This window comes from Talpa occidentalis, unplaced genomic scaffold (assembly GCF_014898055.3).
Source record: "Talpa occidentalis isolate TD23 unplaced genomic scaffold, MPIMG_talOcc4v2.1 talOcc4.7, whole genome shotgun sequence".
In the NCBI taxonomy this organism is placed as follows: domain Eukaryota; kingdom Metazoa; phylum Chordata; class Mammalia; order Eulipotyphla; family Talpidae; genus Talpa; species Talpa occidentalis.
In genome coordinates this window covers 4,628,408-4,645,406 of record NW_023605083.1, presented here as the reverse complement: position 1 = coordinate 4,645,406, position 16,999 = coordinate 4,628,408, and the positions used below count along the sequence as shown (strand labels likewise).

At 52.7% G+C, this 16,999-nt stretch overlaps 1 protein-coding gene across 1 annotated transcript in view; it reads left to right on the top strand.

Moving 5' to 3' along the window:
• Nucleotides 1–88: 88 nt before the first annotated feature.
• Nucleotides 89–16,999, top strand: part of PTPA (protein phosphatase 2 phosphatase activator) — a 31,070-nt gene continuing 14,159 nt past the window's right edge. The window contains exons 1-5 of the mRNA XM_037491647.2: nucleotides 89–372; nucleotides 4,742–4,839; nucleotides 9,421–9,507; nucleotides 13,868–13,993; nucleotides 16,460–16,577. Coding sequence (XP_037347544.1) covers nucleotides 342–372; nucleotides 4,742–4,839; nucleotides 9,421–9,507; nucleotides 13,868–13,993; nucleotides 16,460–16,577 — 460 coding nt within the window. The 5' untranslated portion in view covers nucleotides 89–341. The remainder of the gene's footprint in view (nucleotides 373–4,741; nucleotides 4,840–9,420; nucleotides 9,508–13,867; nucleotides 13,994–16,459; nucleotides 16,578–16,999) is intronic.

Sequence of the window (16,999 nt, the reverse complement as noted above, 5' to 3'; positions counted from 1 at the left end):
CGCGGCGCGCCCCGGCCCCGGCCGGCGGTTGGCGGGGCGGGCGGCCGCCGGCCGTTGCTGCGCATGCGCCTTTCCGCCCCGCACCAACATGGCCGCCGCCTGCCGGTGAGCGCGTCCGCGCGCCGGCCGTTGCTGGGCATGCTCCCTGAGTGCCCCGCACCAACATGGCGGCCGTCTTCGCGGGGTGACTTTAATTCTCGGTTTTCGGTTGTAGCCGGCCGGTGCCCATTTCTCTTCAGAAAGCTCTGAGCGCTTGGTGGAGCCGGGAAAGGAAGGGTGAAGGCGGCTGTGAACGGGAACAGGGGGCTGCAGGCATCCGGCCGGCTCCTGGCGGGAGGACGATGGCGGAGGGCGAGCGGCAGCCGCCGCCAGGTAGAGCGGGCTGGGCCGGGGCGGCGTGGAGTGGGGGGCGCGGGGCGGTGCCTGGCGCGGGGGCGGAGAAGGGGTGTGGTGTGGGGGGGCTCAGCCGGGGAGGCTCTGGAGTTGGAGGGACTCTAGGGGGAGAACTGATGGCCCGGGAGCAGGGCCGGGAGTTGAGGGGCTGTGTGGGAGAAGTCGGGTCCCCAGGGGGAAGGGCAGGGATCCGGGGTTGCGAGGGGATGGTGGGTGGGGGCGCAACGCCTATACTTGGGGAGCCGGGGCTGGCCCCGGGCCGGGGTGGTGGGGGTGGGGCAGCGGGGCAAGCCGCGGCCCGATGGGGAGGTCTGGTCTACCTCTGGCCTGGGCGTGCTTTAGTCAGCTCACGACTTGGGGGGAAGCCGCCCGGGACGGAGTGGGGGTGGGGGGCGAGAGTGATACTGCTGCTGCCTTCTTTAGACTTTGCGGCAGGGACGCTGGGGTGCCTCATGGGCCTGGGCCGGTGTTCACCCCACTTTCTGCCGCCCCCAGACGACCTTGCCCATCCCTCATCCACCTACCCTTTCTCCCCCTTGGAGGCTTTGGAATTGCAGTACCTGAGAATTTATTGAGTGACACTGCCCGGGGTTGTCTAAACTACTAATTTAAAAAGGCAGGTTGTGCAAGAAGATGAGTTTCTCTCTGACTTCACCGTCTATAACTTTTATTATTTATACCCTGGCTTCCTTTCAGTTCATCTCAAATAACTGGGATGGAGGTGGTAGGGAAAGGATCTTTTTAGAGACCTGGAAAAGGGTTAAGGCAGTTTGCTGACACCCCTCTTCCTGTCCCCCAAGGACAGACCATAGACAACTTTGTCAGGAGGGAGAAATTCTAAAGATCAACCAAGAGCTGAATGTGTCTGTTAGGACCTTGCAAGCCTGACGTTTCTTTTCCGTAGCGCAGAATCTGTATGTGCGAGCTCATAGACGTTCCCGTAATGGCATAGGGAAAGAGAGGTGACCAGAACTGTCAGTGAGAGCAATGTGTCTGCAGAGGTGGGTGGTGAAGGTTAAGGTGAGTGGAGACAGTCTTTGTACTGAGGAAAGGAAGGCTCAGGGGTTATCTATGGCTGGGAAGATCCAGATCCCTGGAGATGATCCCTTTTTTGAAGTTCAAAACAGGACGTTTTGGAACGTGCGGAAAGAACTTGACTCATAGTGTGTTGGAGTGGTGAAAACCTTGGATTTTAGGAATTATTCAGACCTGGTTCTGCCTGGCTAGCTCCAGCCTCTGTGAGCCGGTTTTCTTGTCTCTTAAAGTGGGCCTCTGTTCCTTCTTCACAGAGCTGCGGTTTTTGTTCCCACAGATGATGTGGGCCAGAGTGGGTGGTCAGTACGTGTTGATTGCTATTGTCCTTGCCAAATGGACAAGGTGGGGTAGGCACCTTGCTCTGTCACTTTCAGAGGCAGAATCTGAGGCTGGAGAGACTCATTTGTCACAGTCCTGAGTTTGAAGGCTGTGTCTTTCACCTGGGGTGGCATGTTCTGCTGCGCATGAGTATGTGTGGTGTGTTTCATCGGTGATCAGGTGGACTGGAGTTTCCTCCTCGTGAATTAATGTCAGGATTGCTGTCCCCTGCAAACAGTTCTCTCAAACTCACAAAAGGATTTTTTCCAAAGATCATTTACAAGTTGCTTATTTGGAACGTGGAACACATTTCCCCATAAAACCAGTGTGGTTAGGTTACACCTTGACCTACAAAGCTTTTTATTTAGCATCTTATTTAAACAAGCAATTTACTAATAGTATGGGCCTCAACTTGGGGTTCTGGGAACAGGACTTGCAGAACAGGTGGGAGGAGGAAGAGTTTCTGCTCTTTCTTGGGCCTCGTGCTTCTCCTCCAATTCGCCGTCTCCTCCCTGGATCTCCTGGCACTCCTGCTTTCTTCAGAGCCTCTCCAGGCAGGCGCTCTTCCCCCAGATAGTACACGTTCCAGTGTCTTCTTTGGTCCCCGTTCCCTTTTCTCCATGCAGCTGGTGTCAGGTAGGGTTTAGGAGGGTAGAAGGGATAAGATTGTACTATGTTGTGAGGGGTTGATGTCCTTTTTCTTTCTGGAGAGCTTGTATTTTTCAAGGAAGTTGCTGACTGATGTAACAACTCCGATCATAGGTTCAGGCTCACAAGTCTCTGCCACCTCGGGGCCAGGTATTTTGGATTCAAAAATTTTCAGGTTTCAGAAAGGAATGCCCTATAATCGAAGTGCTTTTCCCAGCAAAATATCAGTTCCCTGACTAGGTTGGCTACACAAAATCTGTAAATGCCCTCAGATCGGCTTAGGTTCAAGTTTTATATCCAATGAGTTTGTGTCAAATGTACTTTAAAAACTTCAGGTTTTTAGGATCTCAGAATTATGGAAAAGAAATGGAGGACTTACATTACCCAGTTTCACAAAGTGAAGGGAATCCTGTAGTGGGGGGAAGCTATTTTGGCCTAGAGAGTCCACTGATCAGCAGTCGGCTCTGGGGTGAAATACTGCGTGCCCGAGACGCAGGAGCTGTGCCTGGACCTGCTCTGTGTCTTCCTGTCCCTCGACTCCTGAGAACAGAGAAACTCCAAAATAGCTCTTCTTACTGCTTTACAAAAGTAGTATATGATAGGTTTTTTTTTTTTTTTTTTTTTTTTTATTTAAAGAGCAGGTTTATTAGGAAAGGGATAGGACAGTAATAGATACTTGCATAGACACCAGTGGGCAGGAAGAGCTGCCCTGAAAGGGACAGGTTTGCTAAGAGAGCCCAGCATGGTTACAGGCAGGCGGCCTTGACAGGTCACGGGCAGGCAGGAAGGCTGCTGCCCTGCAGAGGGAGAGAGGTGGTGAGAAGAGGCACCTGCATAGTCACAGATGGGCAGTCGGAGTGCTGCCAGTACATGATAGTTTTTGTTGGAAATATGTGGAAGTCCTTTGTAAATTTTAACTTCTAGAAGTGACTATCGGTAACTATTGGTGCTTAATTCTTTAGAGTTTTCTAGTGCATAGGCCAATAGGTGTACATGTTGTTTACATTAGTGTGTATTTTTACTATATATATGGTAGTTATTTCTCCTCGTTGGAGACTTTCATTATATGGTCATATCGTTATTTACCCATTGCCTTATGGATTGATATTGGGTGGTTCCTAATTTTTTTTTAAAGATTTATTTTTTCTTTATACAAGTGCTGGGGTAGGGTACAGGCTGAATGTGTGGAAGGGTGAGAAGATTCACCAGAGACAGGTGGGGAACAGAACAGGCAGAATGACGAAATACACTGCTGAGGGGAGCAGCGGGCGCGACAGGAGAGGTCTGCTATGCCATGTGGGATTCTTGTTGGCCGGCCGGCTGGCCGGGATCAAACCCATGCTGCAGAGACTACAAATAGCTTCACAGTGTGGCGCTCAACTGCCTGCGCCACCAGGGAGGCCCGGTTTCTAATTTTTTTGATGTGAGAGCGCCCTGACACACGTGTCTATTTCTGTGAGCACGTCTGAGCTCAGAGTAGAAGTATTGGCTCAAGGGGAACATGCAGTTTTTTACTTCAAAAGCCAGTGCTGAGCTGATCCTCAGCAGATTCTACCCAGACTTCTACCCACATGCATCTCTGATTTCTCTGTCTTCAACCAATGCCATGTGCTTTTCATCTGGAACCTGATTTGAAAAAGCATCTCAGCTCATTTACATGCTTTTGCTTAGTGAGGTCGGAGATTTCTCTTAAATGTTTGTGGCCATTGCACTTTGTTCTTCTTTGGATTGCCTGTTCATGTCTAAAGGGTCAACTGGGCTTTCTTTTTCTTTTAAGATTTATTTATTTATTTATGCATACAAGAACTAGGGTACAGGCCAGAGGTTGGGGAGTGGTGAGAGGATCCACCAGAGGCAGAGTGGGGAGCAGAACAGGCAGATCCACTGAAATCCACTGCTGAGGGGAGAAGTGGAGAGACAGGAGAGGTCTCCTGCACCATGTGGGTAGCTCCCTGGCCGGGGATCGAACTTGTGCTGCAGTGGCTGCGGACGGCTTCGTAGTGCTGAAGCTTAACCCCTTGAGCCACTAGGGAGACCCCTGGGCTTTATTTTTCTAACCATCCACCTGGTTGGGGGACAGAAGGTGAGGGCATGGCAAAGCCACCCAATGTGTTAGTTGTTGAGGGGAGTACCGGTACTACCTGCCCCTGCTGAGTGAGGCAAGGCAGGGGCCACTGGGTTGGACGTTACCTGTCAACATTCTGTCCTGGGATACATGTCTTGTTTATGCTAGTGATTGGGTGTTGGGGTTTTGGTTTTAAAGTATATGATAGGGAGTGGGGTGGAGGGAGAGAGTTGTGGGGAAAGATTCTATTTATCTATGGGCTTTTTCATTTTCTTTGTAAAGACTCTTCAGAGGATACCCCTCCAGCCACTCAGAACTTCATCATTCCAAAAAAGGAGATCCACACGGTTCCAGACATGGGCAAATGGAAGCGTTCTCAGGTACCAAGGCTGCCCTGGAGAGTCAGAACTGGCATGAGAAACTTGGACTTTCCAAAGACAATGGTTTTCTGGCATGATGGGGGCTGTGAGCACGGACTTGTCTCGCTCTTGGATCCAGAACTCTTGGAAGTGAGGTGGGGGGAAGTGACAGGGGAGTTAGCTGTCCCTCCTGCTCAGGGGCAGCACTCAGAGGTGCTTTAATGGGCAGGTCTCTGGGGACTGAGACCAGGGTAACCCTGGAGTGTTCTTTTCCTGGTTCTCAGAAACCATTGCCAGAGTGGTGTTGTGTTAATTCGATGCGAGCATCCCAAATGCTGGAGGAGGCCACTTTGATTCCTTTTTTTTTTTTTTTTTTTTTTTTAAAGAAATCTTTATTTTAGGATATGAGGTGTCCAGTCAAAAAATTGGAAGGGAGTTTTTTTGCCTTTTTAAAAAAAAAAATTATTTTATTTGTGCATACAAGAGCTGGGGTACAGGCCATAGGTGTGGAGGGTGAGAGGATTCACCATAGGCAGACTGGGGAACAGAACAGGCAGGTTGACCAAAGTGCACTGCTTAGAGGAGCAGCGGGCGAGTCAGGAGAGGTCTGCTGTGACATGTGGGTTGCTCCCCGGCTGGCTGGGGGATCGAACTCGTGCTGCAGGGGCTGTAGACAGCTTCATAGGTTGTGTCTTAACCCCTTGCGCCACTAGGGAGGCCTCACTTTGATTCTTGGTTGCAAGTAACAGCAAGCCTGGGAGCCAGCGAATCAGAGAGAGAGGAGGTTATTGGGTGCAAACTTAGGCAGGGAGGTGGCTGAGCCTAAAATACCTGGGAATTGCCTCCCCGGTGGCGCAGTGGTTGAGCGCTGGGTTACGAAGCTGCCCACAGCCTCTGCAGCGCCAGTTTGATCCCCGGCTGCTCCCCGGCCACTGGAGGAGGGTCCCACATGGTGCTCAGGCCTCTCCTGCCACCCACTGCTCCCCTCAGCAGTGTACTTCCGTCTTTCTGCCTGCTCTGCTCCCCGCTCTGGCTCTGGTGGATTCTCTCACCCTCCCGCGCTTCTGACTGTACCCAGTGCTTGTATAAATCAATAAATCAATCAATAAATAAATCTTAAAAAAAAAAAAGAAAAACAAACAAACAAAAAAACCTGGGAACTGGGCCTTGGCTCCTGGGGGCAGACCAGTCCTCATGGTGGGCAGCCGACTACAGCCATGGGCTGTGGAGAGACTGCAGTGAAGAAAAGAAAGCCAGTTCCAGGCTCCCAGGGAAAACCCTGGGCCCAGCTCCAGCCCTTGCCCGTCGGATCAGCTGGGTGGGGAGTGCCATGTCTGCATAAGGGCCGGCCCAGATACCCTGGCAATCTTAGGAGGTTCTCTCTGAGGATGTGGGGCCCAAACCCTCTAGTTGCCACAGCTTGTCCTTTGGGACTCGGGGCCATACAAGCCTACTTGGCTTCTCTTCCAAGCCTGTCCTGTAAATATTGCAGACGGTGACTGTTCTTGCCCTGAGTCTTTATCAAGATAAACATCACGTCCCTTCCTTATTTTGTAGGACACAGTTCAAACTCACTTATCATCTGTGTTGTTCTACTTTAGGATTTGTCAACTTCCACATTGTTAACATTTGGAAACACACAGTTCTTTATTTTAAGAGCTGTCCTGGCCATGCAAGATACTAAGAAACATCTAGGGCTCTACCTGCTAGATGCCAGGAGCACCCCTCTGCCCAGTTATCACAAACAGAAATGCCCCCAGCACTGTCAGAGGTCCGCTGGGAGCCACATCACCGAGGGGGAGCTGCTTTCTACTCTGAATCTGCAGTTCATCTGAATCCACATGTGGCTTTAGTCCGCTGCAGCCCCCAGATGTTTTACAAGGAAGTTTGAGTGTGCCAGGTACTCTAGCTCGTTTAATCCTTACTCAAACCCTGGCAGGTGGATCCCGAGGTCGCATTTGAAGATGATGGACCAAGACCAGGAAGTAAAGCCGTGTAGCAGAGTGGCGGTTAGCAGTGGTTGAGATAAGATTCACCCCCTATAGCTTGAGCCACAATGCCCCCGGCCACAGACCCTAATCTGACATATTTTTCTTTTTGGTATATAAAGTTTTATTGGAGCACAGTTATGCTTATTTGTTTATGTGTCATCTATGCTGCTTTCATGCTGCAAGGGTAGAATTGCGAATTTGTGTATCAGACTAAGAAGCCTGAAATGCTTTTCCTGTGGCCCTTCATGGGCAGTTTGCCAGCCTGCTCTAGGCTCTGTACTTTCTGAAAGTTCTGGTCACCTTTTTTTTTTTTTTTTAAAAGATTTATTTATTTATACATACAAGAACTGGGGTATAGGCCAGAGGTGTGGGGGTGAGAGGATTCACCAGAGACAGAGTGGGGAACAGAACAGACAGATTGACCAAAGTACACTGCTGAGGGGAGCAGCAGGCGAGTCAGGAGAGGTCTGCTGTGCCATGTGGGTAGCTCCTTGACCGGGGGTTGAACTCGTGCTGCAGTGGCTGTGGATAGCGTCATAGGTTGCGTCTTAACCCCTTGTGCCACCAGGGAGGCCCCTCTGGTCACCTTTTCTCCTCGAGTGTTGCAAGACATGGATGAAGCCATTCAGTTGCTCTGGAGTTCGTGGGCCTGCTGCAGCTGGACAAGGCACTGCTAGGACTTTCACTGGGCAGGGGTCAGGGGCCAGGGCTCAGACAGGTCAGGGCTTGATGCCTGCGCTGCCATTTTCTCTTCTGTGACTTAGGCAAGATGCCTACTTGGCCATGCCTCAGTTTCCTCTACTATTAAATGACTTGAAGCCTGACCACACCCTGCCCGGGGTGGTCACGTGGTCAGCCTTACTGCATGGCAGGCATGACCTTGTTGCTGTGGTGTTGGCAGAGACTCCATCATGTTCACCAGGATGTCCTGAGTTTTAGTCTCTAAGTGACCTGGACATATGGGAGCTGGGACTATGGAGGGTGATGCTGCCTCTGGCTGTTTCCTCTTTTTTATTTATTTATTTATTTATTTATTTATTTTTAAGATTTATTTATTTATTTATACAAGCACTGGGTATAGTCAGAAGCATGGGAGGGTGAGAGAATTCACCAGAGCCAGAGCGGGGAGCAGAGCAGGCAGAAGGACCGAAGGACACTGCTGAGGGGAGCAGCGGGCGGCAGGAGAGGTCTGCGCGCCATGTGGGACCCTCCTCTGGTGGCCGGGGAGCAGCCGGGGATCGAACCAGCGCTGCAGAGGCTGCGGGCAGCTTCACAACCCAGCGCTCAACCGCTGCGCCACCGGGGAGGCCCAGGCTGTTTCCTCTTTTTACCTCCCAGCATCCTTAGCAGGGAGGGCAGTGAGCCCTGGCTGCCATCAGGGCAGGGCTCAGGCTTGCTCTAGGCTGGTGGAGTTGCTGTGGGCCTCCACCAGGCCTGCCAGGGGACCCACTGCGGCCTATGGCCATGTCCTACGTTGGCAGCAAGATCCTGGTCTAGGAATGCTCCCTTCTTGGTGCTGAGTGGTTGGTTCTCAGGCTCACTGTGGATGTCCCGGCATCCTTAGGACCTGGATAAGAAAGAGGGGAGGGAGGGCCTCCCTGGTGGCGCAAGGGGTTAAGATGCAACCTGTGAAGCTATCTGCAGCCACTGCAGCATGAGTTCGATCCCTGGCTGGCCAGGGAGCAACCCACAAGGCGCAGAAGACCTCTCCTGTCTCACCCGCTGCTCCCCTCAGCAGTGTGTTTCCGTCAGTCTGCCTGTTCTGTGCCCCAGTCTGTCTCTGGTGAGTCCTCTCACCCCGCACGTTTCTGGCCTATACACCCAGTTCTTGTATGCATAAATAAATACATCTTTAAAACAAAAACAAAAAAAAAACAGGAAGAGGGGAGGAGTGACAGGCAAAAAAGATGCAGAAGAAACAAGACTGAGGTAGGTGTCACTTGCTCCCAGGAGCGGCTTCTCTAGGGGCCCAGATCTCAGTGCTTTCTAAGCCCTGTGCTGGATGTGATGCCCAGCCTAGTGGGGAGGGTGCCCAGTTGGGAGCTGAGGGTGGCTGTGCGGGGAGACCTAGCCTTCTGCCCTAGAACGCAATGTCTTCTGGGGGCAGTGCACCTGCACTGCAGCCAGGCAGCCTGGCTGTCTGGTGGGGGAAACACCTGGAAGATAACTGGGGGCGGGGCCCTTGTGGTATTCCCTGAACCCCCAGCACCCTAGTGTAGTAGTCAAGCTGCCCAGCCTTTGGGCCGGCTGGCTGGGTCTAACACCCCGATACTGAGATCTTGCTTTTATGAGACCTTGGGCGAGTCATTCCCCACAACCTTGGTTTCCTCATCTGTAAAATGGGAGCAGTAATAGCGTCTGACTCGTGGGTGTTGTGTAAGGAAACTGCTCGTAGCAATACTGAGGGCACTGTGAGCAGGCGGCAGGTGTGTGTGGTCATCGACCTGCCAGCTGTTCTGGATGGTGTTGTCTTCTCTTCCTACTGCTGCTGGCTTGGTACCCACAGGCAGCTTGGCGCTCTTTGGTAACTGGGTGGTGCAAGGGCAGGCAGGCTGTAGTGAGTGGGGGCTCTGACACTCCTTTCCTTGCCTCCCCACCCCGTGTTTGGTAGGCCTACGCCGACTACATTGGATTCATCCTCACCCTCAATGAAGGTGTGAAGGGGAAGAAGCTGACCTTCGAGTACAAAGTCTCTGAGGTAGGTAGAGGCAGGGAGTCTCCAATAAATCAAAAATTGCCCCCAAGAACCCTGTGTGCTCATCGCGCAGCCGGGCTGGGGCAGAAACCACCACCCCAGCCCACTGGCCCCCGACGTTTCCGTGACTACATTTCTCATCTGTTAAAATCTGGGAATAGGTGTACATTTATAAAATTGGGGTCAAGGTATATATGCCATTTTATAGCCTGCATTTTTACTGATTGGTGTCTAATAAACCTTTTTAACTTAAGAAACACCCCAGAAGAAGTCGCTGTGCTGGTTAACAGAAGCATGCTACCCCCTCGTCCCTCATACCCAGCCCCCAGGGGCAACGCGGGAACAGCCTGGGGAGCGTCCCCAGACCTGGGCTGGGCATGAACTCCCCCCGTGTGAATGGCTGCCTCAGTGCGCCACACCTTCATTTGTTTCAGCTGCACCCTAACGGGAGCGTTTAGGTTATAGCCCTAAATGCTGCTCTGAGCCTCCTTGCGCACAGCCCTGTGTGTGTTCCTCCCGCAGGACTCACTCTGAGAAATTGAAACACCTAAGTCAGGCGCCCACACTGCTGGATGGGGTGCGCTCCGGCCACAGTTTCAGAGAAAGTCTTGTTTTTTGGAGGGAGGGCAGGGGAGATTGATGCCCGGGGAAGGGGTGGTCTTGCTTGCCTTTTGCTCTTCTGCTGGGTCCCCTCTCCCAGGGCTAGGTCCCAGGCCTCCAGGGGCCTCTTGGAGTCCTGTCTCAGTTGGCCCAGAGCCTGTGTCTCTTATCTCAGATGCCAGGCCTGAGCAGTAGTCATTCTCAGCGCCTCAGCCTAGCCCACTCAGTTGCCTCAGCCTGCTGGGTAGGGCCTGGCCATGCCCCCACCCAAGACTAGCATGGCCCTCTCAGGCCCACACTGCCTCTTGGTGCTCTGACCTGTGGCTGGGTGGCTGCGATCTGTACTTGAGGGGAGCCAGGCTGTCCTAGAAACAGCCTTCTCTTGGGAGCTGGCCCACCACTTCCTCTTGGCCTGCCCAGCACCCTGGAAATGTGGCTCTTGGCTCAGCTGGCTGGCCAGAGAGGGCAGAGGTTGGGGGACAGGCGCCCGCAGGGGATGTTGTAATAATCCCAGAAGATCCGAGCTGCTGATTTCCTCTCAGGTCCTCAGTGGCCCCAGGTGCTGACTGCGATGTCCACATCAAGCAGGTGCGTCTCAGCAGTGTTCTCTTGGCAGCGTTGCAGCCTGAAATCAGGCTGCCTGGGTTTGGATAACCTTTTGTCAGCTGAGAGGCTTTGCCCCTGTGACCCTCTTCCTCCCCAACAGTAGAGCGAAGAGCCAGCCGAAGTGCCAGCCGGCCCGCTCACACCCCGGGAGGCTCATTGCTCACGGATCCATGTGGACGATTGTTACCCGGTGCTGGCACCACTCCGCGCCATGGGCTTCATTAGCCTTTGTTCCCCCATTTCTAATTTCCGGTGGTGGTGGTGTTTTAGTAGGGGCTCTTCCGAGCTGGGGTTCATCCCAGAGCCGGGGCAGGGGGCTGCAGGCGTGCCCTGTTTGGTCTCCAAGAGATCTCCCAGCTTCTGTCCCTAGCTGGCAGGGGCAACAAAGTACAGCTCAGCAGGTAGCCTGGGTCCACAAACTGGGGCTCTCTTCCCTCCTGTCACAGCTGTGGGGTCCCCTGCTGCTTCTCATTCCCGCCCCTCCCGCAGGGATGGTAGCTGCCGATGAAGAGAGGGCAGGGCCCTGGGTGGCAGCTTGTAGACCCGCAGCAGAGGCACCAGCCACTGTGTGGTTCTGAGATTGTCTAGACCCGTGTTTAGAAGGTTCCCTTTCATTTTGAGATTATCTCTCTTCTGTCTTTGGGAGTAAAATTTTTTGATTCGTGCAAAATAAAGATTATAGTAGATAGGAGGCTTTTTTTTTTTTTTTTTTTTTAAAGATTTATTTATTTATTTATACAAGCACTGGGTACAGTCAGAAGCGCGGGAGGGTGAGAGAATTCACCAGAGACAGAGTGGGGAACAGAACAGGCAGATGACGAAATACACTGCTGAGGGGAGCAGCGGGTGAGGCAGGAGAGGTCTGTCCCGCCATGTGGGACCCCCGCCGGTGGCCGGGGATCGAACTGGCGCTGCAGAGGCTGCAGGCAGCTTCGCAGCCCAGCGCTCAACCGCTGCGCCACCAGGGGAGGCCCAATAGGAGGCTTTTTTTTTGTTTTGTTTTGTGTTTGATTTTTTTTTTAATGGGCGCAAAATAAAAAATTAGGAAGTAAAATTTTTTTTAAAAGATTGATTTATTTATGCATACAAGAACAGGGGTACAGGCCAGAGGTGCGGGGGGTGAGAGGATTCACTAGAGACAGTGGGGAACAGAACAGGCATTTTGCAGAAAATTTTGCTGGTCCATGAAATCCAAAAAGGAAGTGTTGGTGTAGGGAGAAAGGATAGCTCAAAGCCTTCTTGCTTCTTGGAGGTTCCGGCCCACAGTTTGCTTCCCTCTAACCCTCTTCCCCAACTAGGCAAACAATAGAGGCAACCCCCTGCATTCAAAAAAACCTCTAGAAAGAGGAACTGGGAGCCTGTTAATTATTTATTGGCCCAGCTGAGCTAGCAGCTGGGGCCAGGCTCCTGCTGGCCTCCAGCATCTTCTTTATCCCTCAGTACCTTGCTGTCTGCCAGACTGGAACGCCAGGGAGTCAGCCTAGCTGCCGTGTCCTGGGGCTGTGCTTACTGCACCAGCCCTCCTTAGTCCCAGCCAGTGCCTGCTCTGGCCTTACCCTGTGCCTGGTGACTTGGTTCTTCATAAAGAGTTGCTTTGTGTCATTTGTCAACAAGGCATATCACCTTGTCCCTTGGCCTCAGCCAGGCGTCTGGGCAGTTTTCTTCTAGGTAACTGCTTCTCTCCCCTGCCCCAAACCTGGGGAAAGGGGAGGAGAGGGAGGTGAGGGAAGGCAGTATTCCAGATCGTTGTCCCGTTGCCCATGCCAGGGGCACTATTTATGCGTGATCTTCGTCTGGAGCTCTGTGGCAGGAGCTTCAGCCCTGTCCCCCACTCCTTGGCAGAGTCTGCACCCGGCAGACCCGAGCGTGCCTGGCCTTTCTTGTGACCTACCAGGTGGTTCCACCCGGCAAGCTCCTGCCCTGAGCCAGGAGTCCCTGGTCTCCTCAGACCCATGGTGGCCAGCAGACAGAGGCAAGACTTGCCCCTCTGCAGGGGCCTCTTCCCAGGACTGCTGACCAGGGGCCCTCTCCACCAGATGCTCCACTGACCTCCATCAGTGCCACATCTTCAAGTCTAGCCCCACGGACCTGTGTGTCGTCTCGGCCACCTTCTCTGATTTCCTCACTGAATAACATCTCGTGTGCTAATGCTGCCCTCTGACACCTAGCCCCTGTGGGAAAGGTGTGGGGAGATGGACTCCCCAATACTGCTATGCATGCCCCCCATCCAGCATGGCACATTTGCATTTCTGACCCAGCAGTTCCAAAAGGGTGAGTTGCCAGATTGTTCATCCCAGTGTGGTTTGTGGTAGTGAACAGCTGGAAGCGCCAAGCATTGCCTGTAAGGGGCTTGGTAAGTGGATTCCGGTGTGTGGGTACAACACCACCATGCTCGCTTACAGAAGGTTGGCATGAAGGTCTGTTCACAGGCTGCTGTGGAATGAGGTTGGGGGATGCAGAGCCAGCTGCGAGGTGGCGCATGCCCTGTGGTCCTTGTTGATGGTCGGTACGTGTCTAAGTCAGTGCCATTTCCTGTGCCAGGCGGGCACCAGGTGTTCCTCACGGGTGGACGCCTAGTCCTCGGCACTGCCTCCGTGGGTGGTTAGCATTGAGCCCATTTGCAAGGTGAAGAAACAGGCTCTGAGAGTCAGGGTCATCAACTTGACATCTTGCGGGGACTGAAGGCCATTTTCTCTGGAATTTGGATCCATGTCCATCTGCCTCCCAAGTCTTGCCCTGCTAAACCACAGCGAACACTAAAGAGGCAGAGTTGAAGAGTTTGTTAGCTCTTGATAGTGCTTATTTCTGGGTGGCAGCATTGATTTTTTCCTTTCACTGTTTTCTGTGATGAGTAGGCATTGCATATTAAACAATAAAATCTGACGAAGGCCAGGGCTGGAGTCGGGCTTGGCCACCAGCGGCTCTCTTCGATAGACTGAAGCTGCTTGTCCCTTCACTGCATGCTGGGGCCTTTCTGTAGAGCCTGCTGGACTTCCTGATTGGCCCTTCAGGTTGGTTGGCAAGATGGAGTCAGCAAGGAGGGCCCAGTCAGCACCAGGCCTCATGGTCAGCATCCAGCAGCAGCTAGGGCTTCCCTCTGGCTCCAGCATGGGGCCCCTCATCATTGTAACTGGGACCCTCTGTTTTGCCTCCACAGGCCATTGAGAAACTGGTCGCTCTTCTCAACACGCTGGACAGGTGGATTGATGAGACGCCTCCGGTCGACCAGCCCTCTCGATTTGGGAACAAGGCCTATAGGACCTGGTATGCCAAACTCGACCAGGTGAGGCTTCCACGGGACAGGCTTGGGGCCTGGACAGGAGGGGGCGGGGGCGCGTTCAGGCTTTACAGAATCACTGGGGAGTATGTTAAGAGAGCGTTCCACTTAAGAAATGTATGGTTGTGTGCACCTTCTGCCCCAACTGAGTACCACCACTGTGGGCGCATTGGCTTCTGCAAAGGGCCATTTATTAGGCTGTTGTTTGTGTTGGGGAAAGAGTCAAACATGCTAAGTGTCCTCCTGTAGGGGATGCATTAGATCAACAGGTTTGTGCATCCATGGAGAACTATGCAGCTGTAAGAAAGAATAAGGGAACTCAGGAGAAAGGGAGTCTGTGGTTGATTGTTAGTTACGGAGGAGCCTGGAATATGAGACATGTGGCATGAGGCCTTGTGGTAAGAGAGGTTAAAAATGAGGAGATTTTGGGCCTCCCCGATGGTGTAGTGGGTTTAGCTCAGTGCTGTGAAGCTATCCGCAGCCCCTGCAGCGCGGATTCGATTCCCGGCTGGCCAGGGAGAAACCCACATGGTGAGGCAGACCTCTCCTGTCTCGCCCGCTGCTCCCCTCAGCAGTGTATTTTGGTCGTCTGCCTGTTCTGCTCCCTGCTCTGTCTCTGGTGAATTCTCTCACCCTCCCTCGCCTCTGGCCTGTACCCCGATTCTTGTATAAAAAAAAAAATCTTTATTTTTTTATTTTTTAAAGATTTACTTATTTATACAAGAACCGGGATACAGGCCAGAGGTGCGGGAGGGTGAGAGAGAGGATTCACCAGAGACAGAGCGGGGAACAGAACAGGCAGACTGACGAAATACACTGCTGAAGGGAGCAGCGGGTGAGACAGGAGAGGTCTGCTGCACCATGTGGGTTTTTCCCTGTCCAGCTGGGATTGAACCTGCGCTGCAGGGGCTGTGGACAGCTTCACAGTGCGGCGTTCAACCGCCTGTGCCACCAGGGAGGCCCAATAAATAAATCTTTAAAAAAAAAAAAAAAGTTCAAGAGCAATGGCTCTTCCTTTAAAAAAAAAATGAGATTTTGTATCGCCCAGTTTATGTGCAGCGCCGCACTGCAAGGCTGCTTGAGAAACTAGTAAATTAGGCTGCTGTTTCTTTCTGAGGGTGGGGCAGAGTGGGTGGAGAGAGATTTCTCAATGGGTCACTTTTTTAACATGCTTATTTTAAAATTATATGAAGGTGATACCTGTCCAAAGTAAACAAAAAAATAAATAAAGAGAAAGAAATGCAGGATTACAGGCCCTATCCTTAGAAAAACAGGGTCTGTGGGTCTGGGTTGGGGTCTGGGAATTCAGATTTTCAACAGGTCTCCAGGAGCTTCCTAGGCCAGGTGTGCATAGGTTGCATTTAGAGAAACTTGGATCCTAATTTCTGTGGCCCAGTGTTTTCACATGGAGTAGAGGGGGGCCCTGAGGACCCAGCACAGTGCTCTCCAGCCTGGGGCTGCCTTGGAGTCGATGATGATATGTGATCTTGTTTTATTTATTTATTTTATTTTAAAAGATTTATTTATTTATGCATACAAGATCTGGGATATAGGCCAGAGGTGTGAGGGGTGAGAGGATTCACCAGAGACAGAGTGAGGAGCAGAACAGGAAGACTGACTGAAACACACTGCTGAGGGGAGCAGTGGGCGATACGAGAGAGGTCTGCTGCACCATGTGGGTAGCTTCCTAGGCGAGGATCGAACTTGTGCTGCAGTGGCTGCGGATAGCTTCATAGGTTGTGTCTTAACCCCTTGCAACTCCAGGGAGGCCCTCTTGTTCTTTTAACTAGCTGTACTGCTCGCCAGATCTTAACATGCAACTTTGCCCTTCCACTCCATCACAGCAAGCTCCAAAATGTTCCCAGCACCCCAAGGCATGTCCCCTCCAGTTTACATCCCCTAAACTCTTCCGACTTCTGCTCCATAGATTGATGTTACCTGTTTTGGAACTGTAGGTTCACAACTGACTTCCTTTGCGCAGTGTCGCAGAGGTGGGATCTGCCCACGCTGGGTACACGCCGGTGGGTCTGATCACTGCTGCGCAGTGTCCGCAGTGGGAACCTGGGTTTTCCATTGGACCCTTGATGGCCATTTCCGTTGTGGGTGGTTCTCACGCTCTGGCCACTGTAGTGCATGCTGCATACACCACATTGTGTGGTCTCTTGGCAGGTGCTTGCTTGCTGCCCTGGGAGTGTGAAGGAAAGTGGTACCATTGGGGACATCCAAGAGTTACCAGATAAGACCCTCCCTTCTCATCTTGTTTCCGCACCCTTATTCCCTGGAGGAAAGGTTAGCCGACTAGAAGCCACCCCAGAGCAGTGGCTGTTGTGTAAGAACAAATCCTCCCCTCCTCGGTCAGTCAGAGCAGGGAGCCAGGCCCAGCTAGCAGGGCAGCCTGGGCCCCGGGCAGAGGTGCCCCACTGGGATGCTGCCTAATCTGCTGCTGCCACTTTGTGTCTCTTGTGTTATCAGGAAGCAGAAAACTTGGTGGCCACAGTGGTCCCCACCCACCTGGCGGCTGCTGTGCCCGAGGTGGCGGTTTACCTAAAGGAGTCCGTGGGAAACTCCACGCGCATCGACTACGGCACAGGTACCTGCCACTCCTGGTGCTTGCTGGACTTCCCTGCAATCTTGGACTGCTCCCTCTGTGCTTCCCATTGTTTGGGCCCCTTTGAGCAAGTAGCCTGTGGGGGGCCTCGGTGTAGGGGGTCTTGGTGCTACTCCTGCAGCTCTGATTTGGTCCACCAGGGGGAGCTGTTGCTCTACATTGGCACCTGTGAGCGCAGAGCTGATTTTGTCCTGGTGTGTGAAGATGGTCTCTGTGAGCTCACCATCAGCACCACAACAATAATTTATTGAGCACTTACTATACTCAAGGAGACAGCTTAACGGAAGCCTTGTGAAATGAAAGAGCTTGGCGGCCTCCACAGGGATGTCCTTTCCCTGTGCCCTTGTAGCTTAGCCACATTCTCTGTGCTGCTGAGCTCTCAGGCGAGGGTGTGTGAAGGTTGT